The sequence below is a fragment of the Chelmon rostratus genome, chromosome 1, assembly GCF_017976325.1.
Source record: "Chelmon rostratus isolate fCheRos1 chromosome 1, fCheRos1.pri, whole genome shotgun sequence".
Classification (NCBI taxonomy): domain Eukaryota; kingdom Metazoa; phylum Chordata; class Actinopteri; order Chaetodontiformes; family Chaetodontidae; genus Chelmon; species Chelmon rostratus.
In genome coordinates this window covers 9,883,167-9,903,343 of record NC_055658.1, presented here as the reverse complement: position 1 = coordinate 9,903,343, position 20,177 = coordinate 9,883,167, and the positions used below count along the sequence as shown (strand labels likewise).

General features: G+C 41.7%; 1 protein-coding gene across 3 annotated transcripts in view; it reads right to left on the bottom strand.

Annotated features, from left to right (window-relative positions):
* smyd3 (SET and MYND domain containing 3) overlaps nucleotides 1-20,177 on the bottom strand; it is an 84,341-nt gene that overhangs the window by 46,911 nt on the left and 17,253 nt on the right. For all 3 annotated transcript variants that reach the window (XM_041962003.1, XM_041961903.1, XM_041961974.1), the window contains exons 4-7: nucleotides 7,240-7,303; nucleotides 7,035-7,142; nucleotides 6,670-6,727; nucleotides 6,282-6,436 (exon numbers count right to left, since the gene is read on the bottom strand). In XM_041962003.1, coding sequence (XP_041817937.1) covers nucleotides 6,282-6,436; nucleotides 6,670-6,727; nucleotides 7,035-7,142; nucleotides 7,240-7,303 — 385 coding nt within the window. The remainder of the gene's footprint in view (nucleotides 1-6,281; nucleotides 6,437-6,669; nucleotides 6,728-7,034; nucleotides 7,143-7,239; nucleotides 7,304-20,177) is intronic.

The window sequence follows — 20,177 nt, the reverse complement described above, 5'->3', positions numbered from 1 at the left end:
AATTTCAAAAAGTTTCCAAAACGATTGTACAGGACAACTCTGGGACCCAACCCAGACTCTGAAAAACACTGCCAGAGACAAAGACATCATCTCCTTCCCAAGATAAGACAGCAGTTATTCTGCAGAGTCATAGATTTAATTTTTTCTCCAGGACAGAAACTATTTTGCCTCAATACTGAAGCAATTGTACTCATGTCCTGGTGAATGCACACAGAGAAAAGTCTCCCAATCACGATGAACACCTTGCTGGGCATGTACTGTAGATCAGGCATGTTAAATAGCTCATGGGGAAGAAAAATCCTACTCTGCTACATGCTCAAACTGCATATCTACGACTAATAACCTTGTCAGACTGTAGAATAGATGGTCCACTCAATTCTTTGCGGCAAGTATGCTAAAGCAAAAATGTATGCAGGAGCTTCCTTTAGTATGGATTTTATGAAACAGTATGTCATGATCTTAAAGCACATACTGCATGTTATCCTTTAATCTTATCATTTTTTAGAGGAAAAAAATAAAAAAAATTCAAGTGCTGGCATTGGCCAGTTACAAAACTAGGCCTGTGCGGTGTCTTCCAAAGCTATATATAACTCTCATATCAAAAGCGACAGTTTAAGAGACTTGGCCTCAGAGCGAATGAGAAGAGGGAGTTTCAGTGAAGTAGAAAAGTGATAGGCAGCACAGTGTGAATGACTGAGGCTGAGAGAGCGAGAACGAGACACAGAGGACCAGGTTTAGAGCAGATAGAGGTGGGTGTATGTGTGCACGTTTAATGAGGTAACATGCATGGGTTGTGTGTGAGAAATGGGTCTCACAAAGATACCTAGGAAGGGTATGCCAGCAGGGAGACCAACGGGCGTGCATGTAGGAATACACATATGTACAGCACACACAACTGAATGTCTACCTTCAACCTTGAAACCAAGTCAAGCAGTCTGGACGGGTTGATGTACAATCAGTTTTAAGTCCCAACCAGGATATGAAAAACAAACTGATACACAAGTATGCTGTGAGGACACTCACTGACATAATGCCTACCTCAAACCCTAACCAACTAATCCCTAACCTTTACCCTAATCTAAACCTAATTCTAATCTAAGACTTGGTCTAAAAGTAAGGACCATCAGAACATATCTCCACTCAAAGTCTAAAATTGTAATTGGTTCCCACAAAGATAGCTGTACAAGTATCACTCTCTCTCTCTCTCTCTCTCTCTCTCTCACACACACACACACACACACACACACACACATACACACAGTGCACAGAGGGGAAGTTGCTTGAGGGAGGCAATAAAATGTGCTATGGCCAGATCTCATCTGTCACTGCTTATTGAACCAACGCAGTCTGACCAACACACACACACACACACACACACACACACACACACACACACACACACACACACACACACACACACACACACACACACTACTCTAATCCAAAGCAACACACAATGGACCGCCGGACCAGGCACACACACGTATCCCGCTGCAGTCTATCTGCATCACATAGCTTCACTGGGCTGCACACACACACGCACGCACACGCACACGCACACGCACACACACACACACACACACACACACACACACACACACTCCCTTGTTGCTTCTCTTGGGTATATTAAGAGCAATGATGCTGTGGCATTACTTCATTGTGTGTGTTAGTGTGCATGAATGTGTGTGTGTTTGTGTAATACTATTAGCGTGCTGTGGAGGGAGTAGCTATTAGCATAAAGAATGGTTTTATAGCACAAACCACTCCCCCACTGTAAAAGACGTGACCTCAAACACACACACACACACACACACACACACACACAGTAATGACCTATTTTGTTTTTCCTGTTAAGCACACTGAATATTCCAAGTACACAATAATAAACTCCTCATTTGTTACGTTCTTGAGCCATTAAAGAGAGAGAGGGCATAAGGGGGGAGAGAGGAGAAAGAGAGAGGGAAGAAGAGGAAAGAGCTGCATGCTCAGGGAAGACTAATGAGGAGGCTGACATGAAAGAAGATGTAAAGACAGACAGAAGTACAGACGCAGAACGGACAGAGAGATACACGGACAGTTAAAGCAAATGAGAGAGAAACAATGCAAGAGAGAAGCAGAAAACCATGCAAGTCTACACCAGAGAAGACATCCAAGAGGAGAAGCACAGAGAGAAAGTGAAATGAAGGACTTCACCACTCCTTCACACCACCAAAACAGGATTCTGTCAGTGAAATCACAGTGCCCCCTATTGGCAGCTCATAGAACACCACTCTGGAGAATGTCAAAACCACGTGTCACACAGGTGGAAGTTTTCCCCATTTCTTTTGTGCTTGATTTAATGTTTTTGGTTGTGTCTGTTTCTGCACTGTCCATGTAGGGATGAAGTGATTGGAGTTAAACTGGTGGTGGTGGAGGGAAATCAGATACATGTGCTTGTTCCCGTGTCCATGTTTTGTTGTCTGCTTTATTTTGCCAAAGCCATCACAGGTGGTTTATAAGTACTTTCCTTTCTTTCCACAAAGTTGCTTTACGTCTTGTCTATGCACAATCCATAAAGTGTATGTGTTTTAAATTGACTTAATAAATGTCACTGAATTTATGTACTTGTTATGGGGATTTTGCTAGTGGTTTAAGACAGTGCTTCAGCAAGTCGATTTGGGGATATTTTCTCTTCCTAGGCATTTGCAATAATCTGTATGAACTACCACTTGGTTGTGTGTATGTTGAACTGTCAGATACCTGTAAACACTGTTTCTGTGTCATCTCTTTGTCCTGTTTGATACACAGTTCTTTTACTGCTGGCAATAGGAAGGAGACTGCCATTTCTGTACGTAGGTATTGATAGATCACTACATGCCTCAATTACACCGGTGAGCTGACAACAAACATGTGTGACGCGCCTACATGGTGAAATGTTTTAAAGGCCTGTGCTGCTGAAATATGCCTCAAATACAACACTGAGCAAAACAGAAGTTCACAAAAAGATTTCAAATGACAGCAAGTCATTTCACAAATAAGTATAAATTCTAAAGACTCGTGCATGGATACACTGATAATAGAGGGATTCAGTGTAATAATGGTATATGGATGTGACGTAGATTATCACGGCATGTCAAGAATTCATTATGTTCCCAAATAAGATAAGAGATGTTAAAATGTGGTGTGAGCAGATACGAAGAAGAAAGAGTCCAGTAGGGGATCTACACCCCACAATGACAGAGGAGAGGGGACGAGACGAGTTGGGAGCAGCTTTCACAAGGCCAGTTATTGCACGCTGACGTTTATGTGTCAGTGCCAGAGCGGGAAACCCTGGAGACGGTCAGTGACTTAACTCGCTCACCTCTGAAGGTGTGGGGGAGGACCGTGGCATTCCAGCTTTTTGGTATTGTTTGATATTATCTTTCATCAGTTTAATCAGGTGCTGGGGACACCATAACTGAGATCAAATACTGCTTCAGAATAAATCAATCAATACATGAATGGATGACTTCATGCATAAATAAATCCATGTAAAGCATGATACAACCTAAAAGACAATATATTGGCTTTTGACAATGTGTTTATTGGAGAAATCAAATCATGACGATTTTGGACAGCAGTATTAGTCAGCATGACATTTTGCTTCAATGACTGCTTTTACTTTGAACAGATGCTAAAATGTGGTGTCACCAGTTACACAGATGGAATGAGTCCAGCGGGGATTACTGTACACTCACTGCACGCTTTGCACACCAGCTCTCCTAGATCCTCCACCAGATAGGGAGACACCAAATGCATCAACCTAAATTCCAGTGAATATCTTCCAGAAAGAAAGACGCTGTCTTCACTTAGAGACTGCTTTTTCAGAGGAGTCCAGAGGACTGATAGAGTTTCATCACATGGTGCAACAATAATCACCTGAGGCTCAATATCAGCAGAACCAATCAGCTTGTGGTGAACTACAATGCTTCAAATGTGGATGCTGCTGCAAAGAAGCTGCAAATTGTAAAGTATGGATGCTTCACACACATCATCAATCCGACAGAGCAGAAGATCTCTACAATCAGCACAGTTTCAAGTGTCACCTATTCCTGAGTTATGGTGTTGAATAATGACCAGAAAAGAGTTTCTGCAGAACACTATGATGTCACACTGAAGTTGACCTTTGACCTTTTGGATATAAAATGTCATCACCTCATTACTTTATCCTATGAGACATTTGTGAGAACTTGTGTCAGAATTAGCGTATGCATTTCAGAGAATTACAGAATTCCCTCAAGGAGTTCCTGAGACATTGTGTTCATGAGAATGGGACGAAAGGAACAGAGGGTGAGAAAGTAACCTACGGTGTGCTGTTGGCTTCAACATGAATTCTGTGAGTCACCACACTGTCCAGGACACAAACACAGACACACGACAGTCAATTACTCAAGTTACTCTACCAGTCGAAGCTTACAGCTTCAGTGGCCTCACATACACATCAAAAGACAAACATCAGAAATGCAACAGGTTTAGTTTCATGTATTTAACTTAAAGGTGAGGTGTGTCATCCTGCAGCTTCAGCTCCCAGCCCTGTCTGTCTCATTCCCTTGGCTCTTGCTTTTGAAAGGTAACACTCAGTCACAATTTATGTCAACTGACAAATGTATTTTCAGCGAGTGTTCTTCATAAAGTTGCTAACTTAGTCCGACAATTTCTGTTTACATTTCATGTTGTGACACACTTCACATTTCCTGCTCTCCTTTGATCTCTGCCTGTATGACTTTCTCCCTCCCTCATCTCTCTCTTTTCCCCTCTCGTTTGTCTCTCACACACTCTTCCTCCCTTTCTTCTTCTCTTTAATCCATTAAGTGTTGTTCGCTCTTCGTCTCCCTCAGATTGGAGCAGAATTCCCATCGGAATCTTGAACCGCATTTAATCAGCAGCTTTTCAGTTTTCCCAGCTTCACAATCCAATCCCACACGCACACACTCATGCGCTCATAGGCACGCGCGCGCGCGCACACGCACACACCGCTCACACACCACTGTCTCATCAAATTACACTCTCTAGCTTGCTTTCTCATAATAACGATATATTATGCAAAAACATGGAAACAAATCCTCATGCAAAAATCTGTGTGTGTCTGTGAGTGTGTGTACGTGTGTGTGTGTATGTAAAACAACAAGACAAAGAGCGAACAGTCACACCAGCAGCTCTGTGAGGCTGTAATGCTCATTGTAAAGCAAACTGTTGGTTGCAAATGTTGTGTTTTATCAGTATTTGGTGAAATAAATGTAAAAATGGTAGTGGTTGTCATGCTAACATGCTTACAGTGACAATGTTAATGACAATGATATAATGCTTTATTGCAATCCATCAAATACGTAGCTGTCAAGGTAATTCACTTTGAAGAAAAATGTCAACCTCAAGGTTGCGCTAGAGGAAAACTCAATGGATCACCAAAGGGATCATTAAATTTTATTCTCTGGGGACGCTGAATATCTGTACCAAATTTCATGGCAATGGATCCAATATTTATCGAGATATTTAAGTCTGGATCAAATTGGTGGAAGACCAACTGGTCATGCCCAGAGCCCCGCCATGAGTGAGGCAAACACATTTTCTTTATCACCTAAACCAAACTCTAACATGTAATTTATGGGCGGATGAGTACTTTTCATGTTTGTTTTATAGAAACAATCTTAGCTCATTCCCCTGGCTGCTTTCAATTAATACACACACATACTCATACAATCATTGTGATGGTACAAACATCACACACACACACATGCACACGCACATACGCACGCACGCACGCACGCACGCACAGACACAGACACAGACACAGAGACAGACACAGACACACACACACACACACACACACACACACGTTGGAATTTAAACACCTTGGAGCCATGACATCTCAAAGAGGAAACAGGTAACAGAGGTAGAGCGAAATCCAAACAAACACATCCTCGCACACAACGATTTAGCGGTTAAATTTCAAGTGAAGGCAGCTGGTGTGTTTTAAGAGAATAAGACCTGAGGTTGTTCTGGGAATACACACACACAGGGACCTAATCACAGATGCTGGGAAGATCTTAGACATATGTTGGGGTCCATCCAAACGCAGCAGGGGATGCTAAATGCAATTAACAGTTGCTTTGTCTGTTTGTCTGTCTTTTTGTGCGCGGGTAGGCACAACCACAGGCTGCGCATGTCTACGTGCATGAGTGTGCCATGGTGTTTATGTGTCTATGTACTTTTTGCAAATTCACAAACATGTGAATATTTATATTGAAATAATATAATTAGCCCACCTTTGCAATGAGGCTGAGTGGCTCCCTACAGGAAGGTGGCAGTGCTGCTGTCATTTCCTGTGCCGGGTCAGGAAGCTCCTGTTGCAGGTACAACTCTAACATGGATGCCAGCTGAGACAGACCATGTTTTTTCTCCTCAGACACAGAACTCAGGTCTGTCAAAAATGAAAAAAAAAAAGAAAAAGAAAAAAATCATTTGTCCGTCCCTATGAGCTTGTGATTATGTCAAGAAAGAGCTTTACGGAAATACAACTACTCTTAATGTTCTGCAGAGAGCTTAGATGTGGTGGACAACACAACCTTTTTATTTTTTACTGCACTGGCATTAGACCCAGGCAAAACACAACCACACACACTCAAAAAAAACACTCTTGGCGGAGAGACTTACGTGATTCATGCTCCTCCAAAGTGTAGAGCTCCTCACTGCTGCTCTTAGGTGGACTTGACTAGAAGGAAAAAGAAGAAGGGGGCATTAGCATGTTATTACAGCTTTACAGGATTATTTATCTGCTATCTCTCTATCTATTAGTTTTCAAGAGGATTTCATAAGTGCAAGAGCAAGTGGAAATTTCTTAAACCAACTGAGGGGCTTTTAATCTTTTAGTGGCAGTAATACACGGATAACCTGAAAAATCAAGATGTTTTCTGACAGCACAGAAGTAATGTACAGTCAATCAACCCTAAGGAAAGGCATAAATAGCAATTTTTATGGCATCTTTCTTTGTGTACATTATTTTGAGTCCACACTCATACCAAGGCAAAGATAAGCCTCGCAGCCAGACGGACCGAGTCGGTGGGAATTCTCGGCAGGAGGCTTCTCAGACGTTTACACTCTCTCTTATGGTCAGACCATGCTTGTCTCTGCAGGAGAGGGGCATCTCAACAAACTGGCAGACACACACCAACATACAGTATATAAACACTTTTATATGCGCGCACACACACACACACACTATACCTGGCAAGTGATATTGCAGTAGCGAGCCATCTTGCACTGGGAGCACCTCAACAAGGTCTGATGTCTAGACAGAAGGAGAGAGAAGAGGATTAGCTAATTCTGCACAGATTGTCAACTGCATTTCCAAAAAGGAAGATTCATTCCAGTGTTAAAGAGAACAAAAGTTTACAGAGGCTGATTCACTTTTATCAAAAAGCTCTCAAGGCCAGAGGTAGAAAAGTCCTCCAGCTTCTCTCAAGAAGTCAGCGACTCATTGAGCTGGAATGGGACCAGCACTTTGTCAGACTTTCATTTTTGTTGCACCATTTTAGTGTCTGAATAAACACTGTTCCGCTGCTCCACATATAAAACAGCTTTGGTCATAGTTAGGCTGCACACAGTACCAAACATATGCACATATCCACTCAAGCATCCTTTTTGTTTCTACCATTGTCTTCACCTTTTCTCATGCAGCAAAGTTGTCTTTTCCTTTCCCCTTTCCCTATATTAAGCTGACTGTGTGCATACATTATTGAGTTCTATTGACCTTCCCATCTCCTTTCAGATTGTCTAAAAGCAATACATTAGGCACACTCTCTTCACTGTCACAGCCTGTTAGTATCACAGCACATGCATGTGTCTGAGCGCCTGTGTGTGTTTGCTCTGCACGCCGTCCACTTGTGCTGTATATGCCTCTTGTTGTGTGCATGTGTGTTTCTTGCCTCTGTGGTCTGCTGTGTTTCTCAGAGTGACACTGCTGTCCTCTCCAATCTGCCTGTCAGTCTGATAACAAGCTAGAGAGCAGTGTCTATATGCTTCACGCAGCCAATTACAGCCAGTAGCAAGAGCATCACTAAAACACACACACACGTGCACAGACAAAGACAAGATGTGAGTCACAGGAACTCTGCCAGAGTGTGTTTGTGCACATGCCAATACGATCCATAGAGATTATACATAGTATATAGGTATTGTGCTTGTAAAACATTATAAAAAATTTACATATATATTATAGCAGGGACATTTAGCTTTTTTACCTTTATACAATGGTACAAATTGACTGAGAGATTGTAGTTGTTACAAATAATAACTAAAAAAAACAAAAATGTATACAAGTGCTTATGAAATAATGAAATAATTTAGCATTTAGCAGCTAAATGGGCCACATATTTCCCTCAGGAGTTTGTTGAGTTGGCCCTATCAGTTCAAAAGGAGACGCGTCAATGTGTTCACAACTTGTTTTCCCCTGCCTCCAAGTGGCCAAAAATGTATTTCAATATTAATGATATATTTAACATTTTAACATGACAGAAAGGAGACAGACGGGTAAAATGGAAAGTAAAGGGGATGACGTCCAACAAAGTTCCCCTGCTGAAGAGAAACCAGGAACATTACATGGTCTGCAGTCACAAGATGAAAGGGGATGTCCCTCACAGCAGGTTTTTCCAAGTCTTTAACTTTGAGTCTAACCTCTGTAAGAACAGACTGTTGGACCGTGTGTCTGTGCAGCTTGATAATCTCATTTACACCAGATCTCTAGGCTCGTCCGCCAGATGCTCAGTTTCACAACTTGTAATTTCATTTTATTAAACATGCTTATATTGAAAGCCTCTGCAATTTAGATGCACAAGCACTAACTCAGAATGCTCAGTTCCTTGCATTCAGTTTTCTGTTTGTGAGAACGTAAAGGATTTCTTTGCATTACTCTTGTCATTCCAATATTAGAGTATAAGTGCAGCAGAGTCAGGGTTAGCATATAGGAGCCCGAGGCTTGCCATGAACTCACATACTGTAAGAAATCACTCTATGTGATGGGGGGGTACAGATGAAATGATTGCTAATTAAACCTGACAAAGGATAGCATTATGAGCTTACACACACATACACACAAATTGAGGTAGGCCTAATGGAGAACATGTTAGGGTGGATGTACATTCGCCGACGGCATATTGTACTGAATATGGGACATTTGATTAGATTGGGATTACTTATGAATGCTGTAGATGACATTGTAAGAACCTTAAAGGGAAAAGCACTGGCAGACATATTATATGAACACATACACACTCTCTCACACACACAGTGCAGGTCTGACAGAAGGCTGTTGCCTGTTAATTTCAGTGACAGAAGTTAAGTGTTTCTTATGACCATCTATCAGTGTGTAACCAGACTGGACTGTTGCATTTGGCTCAAGGCCTACACAAGCTTTGACAAATTTCCAAAACACACTAGTCTTTTTTCTATTCTCTCCTCCTCTTCTCTTAACTTCTGAAATTTACAGCTTCCCTCTCCGATCTTCTCCTCTTTTCCTCCCTTACCCCACGCGCCCCCCCCCTTGTTATAATGCTGTGTCTTAGCTATTTGCGATGACCTTTCCAGCCTGAAACCCAGTGGTTAAATTTATAGTCTCACAGAGATTCATGACAATACAGCTATTCCTGCCATGCTGAGACCTACCAGAAACAGGGAAGCCACCCACAATTTAAGAAACACATGCCTGTCATATGAGACACAAAGCAATAGCAACAGATAGGAGTAGGCCAGAACTAAACACAGCCAGGTTCTGTGCAGGATCAACAGATGAACTGGGAACACAACTCAGACACTAAAAGTTTGGTCATATCACAAGCAGCCAGCCACAGGAAGTCCATCCGTCTTCCATGAGCCCAGAGAGAATGACTGGTGCTGACCACGACCCCATTTTTACATCTATACTTGTTCTTAACCTTGTGGGAAGTGTTGCCCCTGAGAAGACAGTAGCATGCTGAAACAAAAAACAAAAAAAAGAATGCTGTTTCTAAACGGGTTAACCCTTTTTTATTGCAAACAAAGGCTACATGTCCGCAAGGCAAATCCGAATCGGCAGCGACTAGCGGAGCTCCGAGGACAGCGAGTGAGAAAAACATGAGATAGAGAAGAACAGGCCCTCAGCACCAGATCTGTAGAGTGGTCTACTACATCAGACAGGACCCAAGGTGCAGCCTGTGCAAAGATGCCCCAGAGACAGCTCAGCACATAGTAGCAGCGTGTAAAATGCAAGCTGGGACAGCATATGCTGGGAGGCAAAACCAAGTGACTGGGATAGTCTACAGGAACATCTGTGCCAAGTGTGGATTAGAAGTCCCAATGGGACACACCCATCAAAGTGGTTGAGAACAACAGAACTAAGATCCCGTGGGACTTCAAGTTCCAGACTGACAAGCAGCGGCTGGCTAACCAGACCAGACATTGTGGTGGTTCACAAGGGGCAGAAGAGGGCACTTGTTATGGATGTGGCAATCCCAGCTGACAGTAACATTAGAAAGAGGCTGAAGAAACAACTGCAACAGATGGGGAAGAAGTCCAAAGTTGTCCCTGTGGTAATCGGAGCATTAGCGGCTGTGCCCCCCCCCCCAAACTGGGAGAGTGGCTCCAGTAGATTTCAGGTACAACAGCTCAGACAGGGAGGATGTGAGACTAACATAATGAAACCCACACGGAACAGTGGTATAATACTGTTTATGTAGTCACTAAGCTACAATAATGCACAGTTGCATCACAGTAACTGTTGTTATGGTGACTGCCCCCCGGTTGATAAGATCTCAGCATTTATTATCCACTCAAACACACACACACACGCACACACACACACACATTCATATCTCGGCAAAACATAATTGAATATTTTCTGTCTGTAAGGGTTGTACAACAATCATGAAACAAATATGCTCGTTGCAAATGAGACACTGGGACAGAGAAAATGTGACACACTAATGTTGATTATTGGCTAAATGTCTCCAACTTGCATTGTAATTTTGAGGCCATCTGAAATATCCAACTACAGCTCACGAACAGCAACAAGGAGACGTTTTTTACAGCAGCATCTTCACTAGTTCAACCAACTATCCTTTCAGTTGGCTGCTTACTGTTCATCATTTGGGATTATTTGGTTCAAGAAGAAAGAAACACCCACACACATTCTGTACATTTCACACACTTTATGCTCTGGCCTCTAGGCAATAACCAACAGGAGTTCAGTAACATACATTACTGCATACAGCGCACATGCACACACACACACACACACACACACACGCACACACACACATACACACTGACTGAACACTGTCCAAATATAGATGTGGACAATAACAACAGAGGAAGAAGGATCAAAATAAATAGGAAAGACGGCAAGAAAGAAATCAACAGAAGTCAGAAAGGAATAAACTCCGTTAGCCTTCGTCACTTCATTAGTATGCAACAGAGCCATACTTTCTTGTTTAATAAGAGTACTCATTTTCATTCACAAATTATGATTCCTCCCATGAAGCACATCTGTCTCATCTTCAGCCATGTTTCTCATGTTCCCTCTCCCTCCCTCTCTTAATCCCTTTCTTTCACTCTCACTTTCTTCTCCTGGACATTTTTTTGCCCCTCTTCTTCCTCTGTGTCAGATGTTTTGTGAAGTGATGGTCTTCTGGATAGCAGGTCCACGGTTGGACTGCAGGCACAGTAGGAAAACTCATGAATAACATTAGGTGGGTTTCATTAGGAATATTCAGAAGGCTGAATTAGAAACAGTCTCTCTCTCTCTTGCATATTCCATGATTTTCTCAAATTGCTCTCTGTCTGTCTCTCTCTTGGCCTTTTTTTAGTATTTTCTGCTATTTTAAATGACTAAGTAATCTCCACAATCGATTATGAGGCCATCTGAGGCTAGTTGCAGCGCTAATTAAGATCACTGTAATGAATGTAATCACAGACTATGGCCATGACATAAACCTCCTCGTATGTTGTCAATCCACAGACACAGAGACAATAAGCAGAGAGCCATTAGATAGACAATAATGTCACTAGTTGCAAAGAACATATGTTTTCTGCTGTAGAGAAACCTGGCTGTTTTGACTGCATGTCTAGTCTCTTCTATATTCTCAGGTCAAACATTGTCAATCACTAAATAAGCTTAACTGTATTTTGTATAAAATAGTTACAAAGATGATTTTCTTTTAGAATTATGAAGCAAGTTTTAAAAGGAAATTTGAGATGAATTACGAGGGACACATTTTTTATATGGGTGCAGGCCTGCTATGTGTAGTGTGCAAACGTTTTCCCTTGTTTTCCTTCTCAGAACAACAGCAGTATATTTTATGACCTTGCCAATTAGCAGATCCTTAAATTGCAAAATGTCAAACACGGTGACATCAACTCCTGGAAAGCAATATTTTTCCTCGAAGATAAAAGTTGTGTGCAGGGACACACATGATATGATAAAAATGAGTGGAGAAGGAAATCAGGAAGAAACCTAAGACCATAAGAAACATAAAGGACAGAAAAACTGCCACCAGACAGTAGAGGAAGTGACTGAAAGACGCTGGTTTTCCACATTGATATGTAAGGGCATAGATGTGTGTGCTTATGTGTATGTGGTCAATTTAGTTAAGCCAATGCTATCAGACACCTAATTAGGCCTACCTCAGCATGTCTCTGATGGTGTGTGTGTGTATAGCATGGTAATTAATTCCCCTTGAGAATTGGCAATGAGAGAGATTTAGTTCTGTGTTCATGTGTGCGTGCTTGTATATGTTAATAATTAGTGGGGTCCTCTTTTCTGGGCTGTCCGGTCGTGCCTGAGTGAATTTTCTCATTTCCAGGCTGAGTGGCCAACGCACCATGATACCGCTTGCTCCCACATGACAGGTAATGGTGTGTGAGTATGTGTATGAAAATTACTGACAAATATTAACATAAATCAGCTGCAACATTCCCGATGTGTTCGACATTGCTGAAGAACACTGGCAAAACAGAACTGCTCGGCATATTAATTCCTCCACATGCAGCAAAGCCAATTCCTGCACTAACCCTCTCTTTGCAAGCGCTGCCACTGCTGTGCATTACAAAGTGAATGTGAGAGAATGCAAGAATGAGTATTCGAGCAATGAGAATCGCTTCATGAAGGGACACTACTGCCATCTACTGTTGCATCAATGCTACAGTGGTACACAGAACTACACCACTCAGTACGCTGCAGGCATCCACAGCTCAGTTACAGCAACACATCAACACATGAGTTTAGTGTAGATTGGTGACTGGCATGTTAAACACTGCTGCTAGCGTGTGTGTGTGTGTGTGTGTTTGTGCGATAGAGAGAGAGATGCCAGCTGTGTTGCATCCACAGCCATCCTAGAACCCTTGCTGAGTCCTTAATGATTGTTTAGAGGATGATTCATTGACACCTGAGGGGACTCATGTGGGATGAGTCTCCTTATGGCTTTGTTATGATGATGATGAGAGTACACACATTCACACAGACACGCACATTTAAACAAAATAATGTCTAAATGGAACATCTATCTTTAAAAAGAAAAGTGTTTTTTGTGTTTTGTATTGTCTAAAGCCCTTTTCAGGAAGCATTAGTTTCCCCAGTGCAAGTCAGGTAATTTTCCTTGATAGGTAACTTTATTTTTAGAACTATTTTAATATAGAATCAAATATAAAATAGGAAAACGTATATTCAATAGTAAAATCAGGACGATACAAAATCTATAATCTGAAGTACAGATACAGGGAAACAAGAGGAAACAGGCTAGGATGGAAATAAAATTAAAATAGATTTTGCAGATTCAGGCATTTGTTTTTTTTTGGTGGTCGGACACATAAAAGGACTTAATGTGATTATGTCTAGGTATGGTACTGAAGACCAATATGTGTTGCAGATCTTTCATGCAGGGCACTGAATGGGATACCAAGAATTTTAAAACACACTAGAACAGCTATAAAGAGAATAAACCAGGAGAAATCTGAGCAGATGTGGTTTGATCTCTTGAAATCTGAACAACCAGAATTTAAATTTGACTTGCAAGTAAAATGAGGATTAATAATGTAAGTGGGCTCTAACAAAGGCATGAATAACTTTCAGGTGTCCTCGGATGAAACAGAAGATCTGAACTTTGCTATGTTTCTGAGATAAAAGAAGCATGGCTGCAGGCACTACACGGCTCCAACAGGAGCCAAGTGGATGTCGGAAAAACTTCAGGATTGGCATCACAACTGATAATTACATTTTCTGTCTTATCAATATTTGTCTGAAGGAAGAAAACTCATTCAGACTGGTCATGAACAGCAGCCACTCAAATCTTTTCCGAATGAGTAAATGAAAGAAAGAAAATCATATGTTAGTGATTTTATCACAGACCTCAATAGGAAAAGGAATCTTATTCACACAGGATTTAAATAATTTTATTTGCCTTTAGGTCTGAGAGAAACATGAGCATTTACAAATAACAGATGCCTTGTTGAAGATCGGTGGAATAATGTAAATCTACAGAGAGCCATTGCATTTTCTACTGGAAACACACATAAACACTGGAGGTTCTGAACTTACTGCACATACGCTGACTTTGATTAATTATGTAGCACTAAGCCTAACCACCGCAGACAAACAAATGCTCATCCCTGGGAGGACCGACCAAAAATCTTCTGTGAAAGACATGCGGCCCTCAGAAGTACAGTCAAAAGGGATACACACAGATGTTTTGCTTGATGAATGCCAAGCATTACACACATGGGGAGGCGTGTTCCCAGTTTACAGCGAATCACTTGGTTTGCAAATGATACAGCTGTGTGTGTGTGAGTGTGTGTGTGTGTGAGTGTGTGTGTGTGTGTGTGTTTTCTCCTACACCAACATGTTTTGAGACACCTGGGTATCTAACAGCAGGAGGCAGGGAAAGCTAAAGGGACATGGATAACAGAAAGGAGGAAGAGGAGGGGGAGGAGGAAAGAGAAGCAGATGCAAGCAAAATAATCTACATCAGGAATAAAGAGGGGAGCAACAGCGGAGCCAGGTGGGATAAAAAACAATGAGGGATGAGGAGCTTGTGGAAACGAAGAAGGGTGAAGAAAAACAGGGAGAATAAGGAGAGAAGCAGATTGGTGGAAAAAACGTGGAAAGAAGGGAGAAAGGGAGGAAGACATAGATGTCAGAAGTAGCAGATGGGGGGATAAATCGAGAGAAGGGAACAAGTGAAAGGAGGAGTGCTGACTTGCTTTCTGAACTACTTAACTCCCCTCATCTGCTCCTGCTCCTCTTTCTGTCGGCTTGCCTAACTGCATCTTAAGTAGCAATCTGCATGCTTCATATACCGCTACATCCGCAGTCTTATCAGTGCGTGTGTGTGTGTGTGTGTGTGCATGAGCAAGAGGTAAAATGTGTGAAAAAGAGTGTTCCTGAGTAAGAGAGAAGAGGTGGATGTTTGACAAAGAGGCACACAGTTTGTGCCAAAAGACGAAGACACAGTGTGAACCGAGAAAAGAACTGTATTCAAACACAATGCAGACTGAGTGTGTGTGTGTGTGTGTGTGTGTGTGTGTGTGTGCGCACGCGCGCAAAAACGTAGAATATATGCGCATTCATTATGGCTGATGAGTGTGTGAAAACGGCAGGCAGGTGTGTTCAGACAAAATGTGAGGCAAATTTTAGATACAACAATCAATGAAAAAGTCAGAGCGGGCACAGATGGTCTAGGTGGGGAAAACTGAGGCAAAGACACGTCCGTATACATTGAAAAGTTTAAAATTAATCAAAGATATGAGCTGATCCTGGCGTTTTATGAAACTGTTTAATGAACATTAGGGCATCCCATAAACAGCGATGGTCTGAAATGTCAGTTGAATCATTGCATATATGAACTTTTACAAACTGAGTCATGTCTCAAAGCCACATTACTGACTGCATGACTGACTTACTATGAAACTAACAGAGGGGTGATGGAAACAGAGGGTAGTGTGATTCAGAGCAGTGGAACTCGTCTCTGTTTGCTGCTCAGAGGCTCTCCGCTTCAGTACTGACAGCAGAAAAGTCACTTCTGGACCAGATGCTGCCAACAACCTCCACCACTGTGGTCCAATGTGATTTATTTTTCAGACAGCCTATCAGCAGCAGGAAGGCCAAGACCTTATGACGAGGACATTTTTTGTTTGTCTGACTGTGTGCAAATCTGATGTTTTCATGATAATGAACAATGGCATTAAAAAGCGAGTCTTACAGGTACGGGCTGCTAAGAAGGTTGTTGTCCATGTTGGCACAGATGACGCTGGTTAGCAACAAGCCGAACAACAGAGGGGTGATTTTACAGCACCTTTTGAACTTTTAAAAGCCAGCGGCAAGAACATTTTCATTTCAGACCCAATTCCAATGCTTACTGGGGGGCTGGGGGTTTAGTTGCAGTTGCAGCCCTCTCAGTCTACGAGTGGCTTCAGGCTCAAACTAGAGCTAAAAACACTGGGTTAGTTGACAATTTTAAGCTATTCTGGCAGCGCGCTACTTTCTTTAGAAGATGGTCATCACTGCAATCATGAACATATTTCACTGTACTCTGGCCCACCTGCATGGCTGTTTCAATCGCTGGTATGTGTGTCCCTGCTCCGGATACACACTCCTCACTGGTCATTGGTTCTAACCTGAAAGGCGTTGCCTCTGGTACTGACCCATTAACCACACACCTTATCATACTCTCCATCTTCCATACTGGAAACACTGTGATGCCAGTTGAGACTGTATATTTTGTTTTGTGTGTTTTCGATGTTTGCATGCTCCCTTGAAAAAGAGATTCTGTGATCCCAATGGGGCTTACCTGGTTAAATAAAGGCCCCATTCATCACAGTATAACTGCCTCCATTATTAGGCTGAAGCCTCCCACTCCCACATCCATGCTCATTCCACTCAGAATCACTGACTAGTCTCACAGACACATCTTCCACGTTGAATATTCTGAATAACAGCGGAAATCCAAATCATTTAATTCAGTAACACTTATTTCCATGTCTGGGCATTATCCTTCTGTTCCTCTCAGAGTGCCGCTGGTGAATGCTCGCTACATGGCTAACAGAACTTTAAATGATGATCTCTATGCGTTCATTTGTTTGTTGATCTCAAATACTGACTGAAACAACATATTTTTACTGGCTGGCTCAAAAGGCAGTGTCATAATTTGTGAGGTTTGCCTCATCTTATGTTGTCTCATTTTTACTTCTTGTTGTCTTTGTACAAGTTCAGCTTCCCTCTAACAGGCACTTACATCCAGCTGAAATTAGAACAAAACTCTGAAGTCAACCTGTCAATATTTTTTATGTTCTTTGGAAGAACAAAGATCCCTTGGAAATTGGTTTATCTAACTTTCGATCAAAAGTTTAGTGCTATAAATATGACAAAAGTTCTAGATGCTTGTTTTTGTAGTTTGCACTGTTCTGCAGTGTGTTTGTGTGTGTGTTTCTGTGTGGTCCACAGAGACAGTGAGTGAGAGATTGGTGTCAAATATAAAGACTTCATCTGACAGAGATAGTGTTGCCCTGCCCCCGTCTGATAACACGCACACGCACACGCACACACACACGCACACGCGCACACACACACATGCGCACACACACACATGCGCACACACACGCACACACACACACACACGCGACCGCAGAGACAGCAGAGAGAAACACATAGAAGTTCTTCTTTGGTCTGTCAAAACCAGAGAAAAAGCCATCAAAGCTGTGTGTGTGTCTGTGTGTGTGTGTCTGATGTGTTATCTGTCCAACACAGACTGTGTGTTACCTCTCTTTTACCTCCATCTTTCTCTGGAACTTCCTCTTCTTCCTCTCACAAAGTCAAGTCAAATCTTTAACTGTCACCATGACTGAGAATCAGTCTCTTGACTCTAATGCAAACATGATCAGCTGAAACTGTTTGCAAACTGCAAGTGAACCACTGACTTTCATCTGAAAGTGAAAATATGAAAGAAAATGATGAAGGCAGGGCTAGGATATAGTCCTCCCACCATCCTTATTTGATTTACGGCTCTGACATTGGATATTGTGCTTTTTTTTCTACTTCATTCCAGCTGCTTTGTCGTGCAGTTTGCAACGTGTTTTCAACAATAAATGAAGCCCAAACCTTGATGTCACTTTCTGCCTCTCATTATGTTTTCATGAGACCGTCACTAGCTGACACCTCAGTAGCCACACATCCTGCCGGGCCACAAAAAACTTCACGACTAAAACATGAAACACAACTGATATTATCAGAATGTTGGCCAGTAGAACAAGATTAACGTTATTAGATATGGATATGAATACATTTATGATACAGAGCTGCAAAATTAACCATTTCACCATGTTTTTGAATTAATTAGCAACCAAAGCAGATCAATTTCAAATAATTATTTACTTTGAATTTGTGCCTTCTGAAAGGGTAAAGGGGTAAGGTAAATTCTACTCTGACTTTAAAAACATTTTTCTCTTTTTCTGTCTTTGTTCTGCCCCCCCACTGTCTGTGAGTATGAAAACCTCTAGTAGTTGTTTGTTCGTCGACCTCTGGCAATTTGAATCCTGCTGATATGTGCGTGTGCATGCGCGTGTGTGTATGTTCTCGCTTAGCATTTATCACTCATTACTTACATACAGCCTTCAAGGCCTGTAATTGACTTCAGCTTTGATGCCCCCCACCTGCTCATTTCCTTTACACACACACACACACACACACACACACACACACACACACAGACGTGAAGTACACCTCTCTGTTGTTCTTGCAATGAGATACAGGCACACAAATAAATGCACACTAACACGTACTGACAGGTTCACATATATTCTTCAACAACACTCAGTCATGCTGTGAGACTAATTGTTTTAGTGAAAACAGGAAGACACACATCACATCTCATAGACCAATCTCTGCCTTGAGCATGAGGGTGTGTGTGTGTGTTTGCATGTGCATGTGTTCAAGGCCTATGTTCTACAACTGCTTTTGTGACCAACACAACTTAAATATCTCTCACTGATATCAAATCAGTGAATGACTCATGAATGCAACAGACACTCTGACACTCAGGTTGATGAGTGTCAGAATGACACAATATCTCAAAAACACGATTATACTCTACATAACTTGCCCTCATTGCACACCAAGATACATACACATATGCGCACACACACACACTGTCTTTAACCCAAGCACGTAGAAAAATAATGGAATTCAGTGGAGGCACAAACACTCTAATTGATTATTGATTTTTGTCGTTAAAACTCCATCTTCCTGTGTGAGAGGGTGAATATGCTTTTTGAGATATTGAAAAAACGTCAAGTTATAATGTTATGGCTTGAAACCAGCAGTCCAAAAACTGTGTGTGTGTGTGTGTGTGTCAGTGTGTGTGCTCATATCCAAACCTGGGGATATGTGATCATGAAAATCACAAAGCAAGATATGAGCAACTTTTTCTCAGTTTTAGCAAAAATCAGACATCTTGTGAAATCATTCTGTCATCTTTTGGTATCTGTAAAAGTGAATACAGCGCAAAGACAAAGGCTAATAATGACACTGGAGCATGATACTTCCACTCAAAACAACCATGGCCAGTTCAGCAAAGCTCTAGCTCAGGCATGGGTGGGGTATGGCCCGCAAGACTGATGCATTCGGCCAGTTATGCAATTCATGAATACAAAAAAAATTCTCTTGACAGCAATTACCTTTAAAAAAAAAAAGATTAAAAATTAATCGAAAATAGAAAACCAACATATCCTTCTGAGTGCTTTCTGGACGCAACACGCATGTAGTGATTGATATCACTTGATATGCATCATATGAATGCATGATGGTGACTGTCAAGAAATCAAAAATAGATGCAGACAATGGACAAACTATTATTTTTTGTTGAAGTAAAAGGCAAGCTAATGTACCGAAGTTAGTTTGTGGGGACGTGCTCTGTTGAAGAAGCCTGCAGTAATGAAAAAGGCCAATCTCAACAGTTTGAAACATGCTAAATTGGATGAGCATGGATAAAGTTAACGCTCCTCTGTGGAGTTTTGGCTACCAACAAGCAGCTTTCATGAGACCACATTCAGACAGAGACAGTGTTATTCACGCAAGTTTCGTAGTGAGCGAGCTAATAATTGCTCAGAAGCTGAAACCTCATTCAGAAGGACAATTTGTGAAGGAG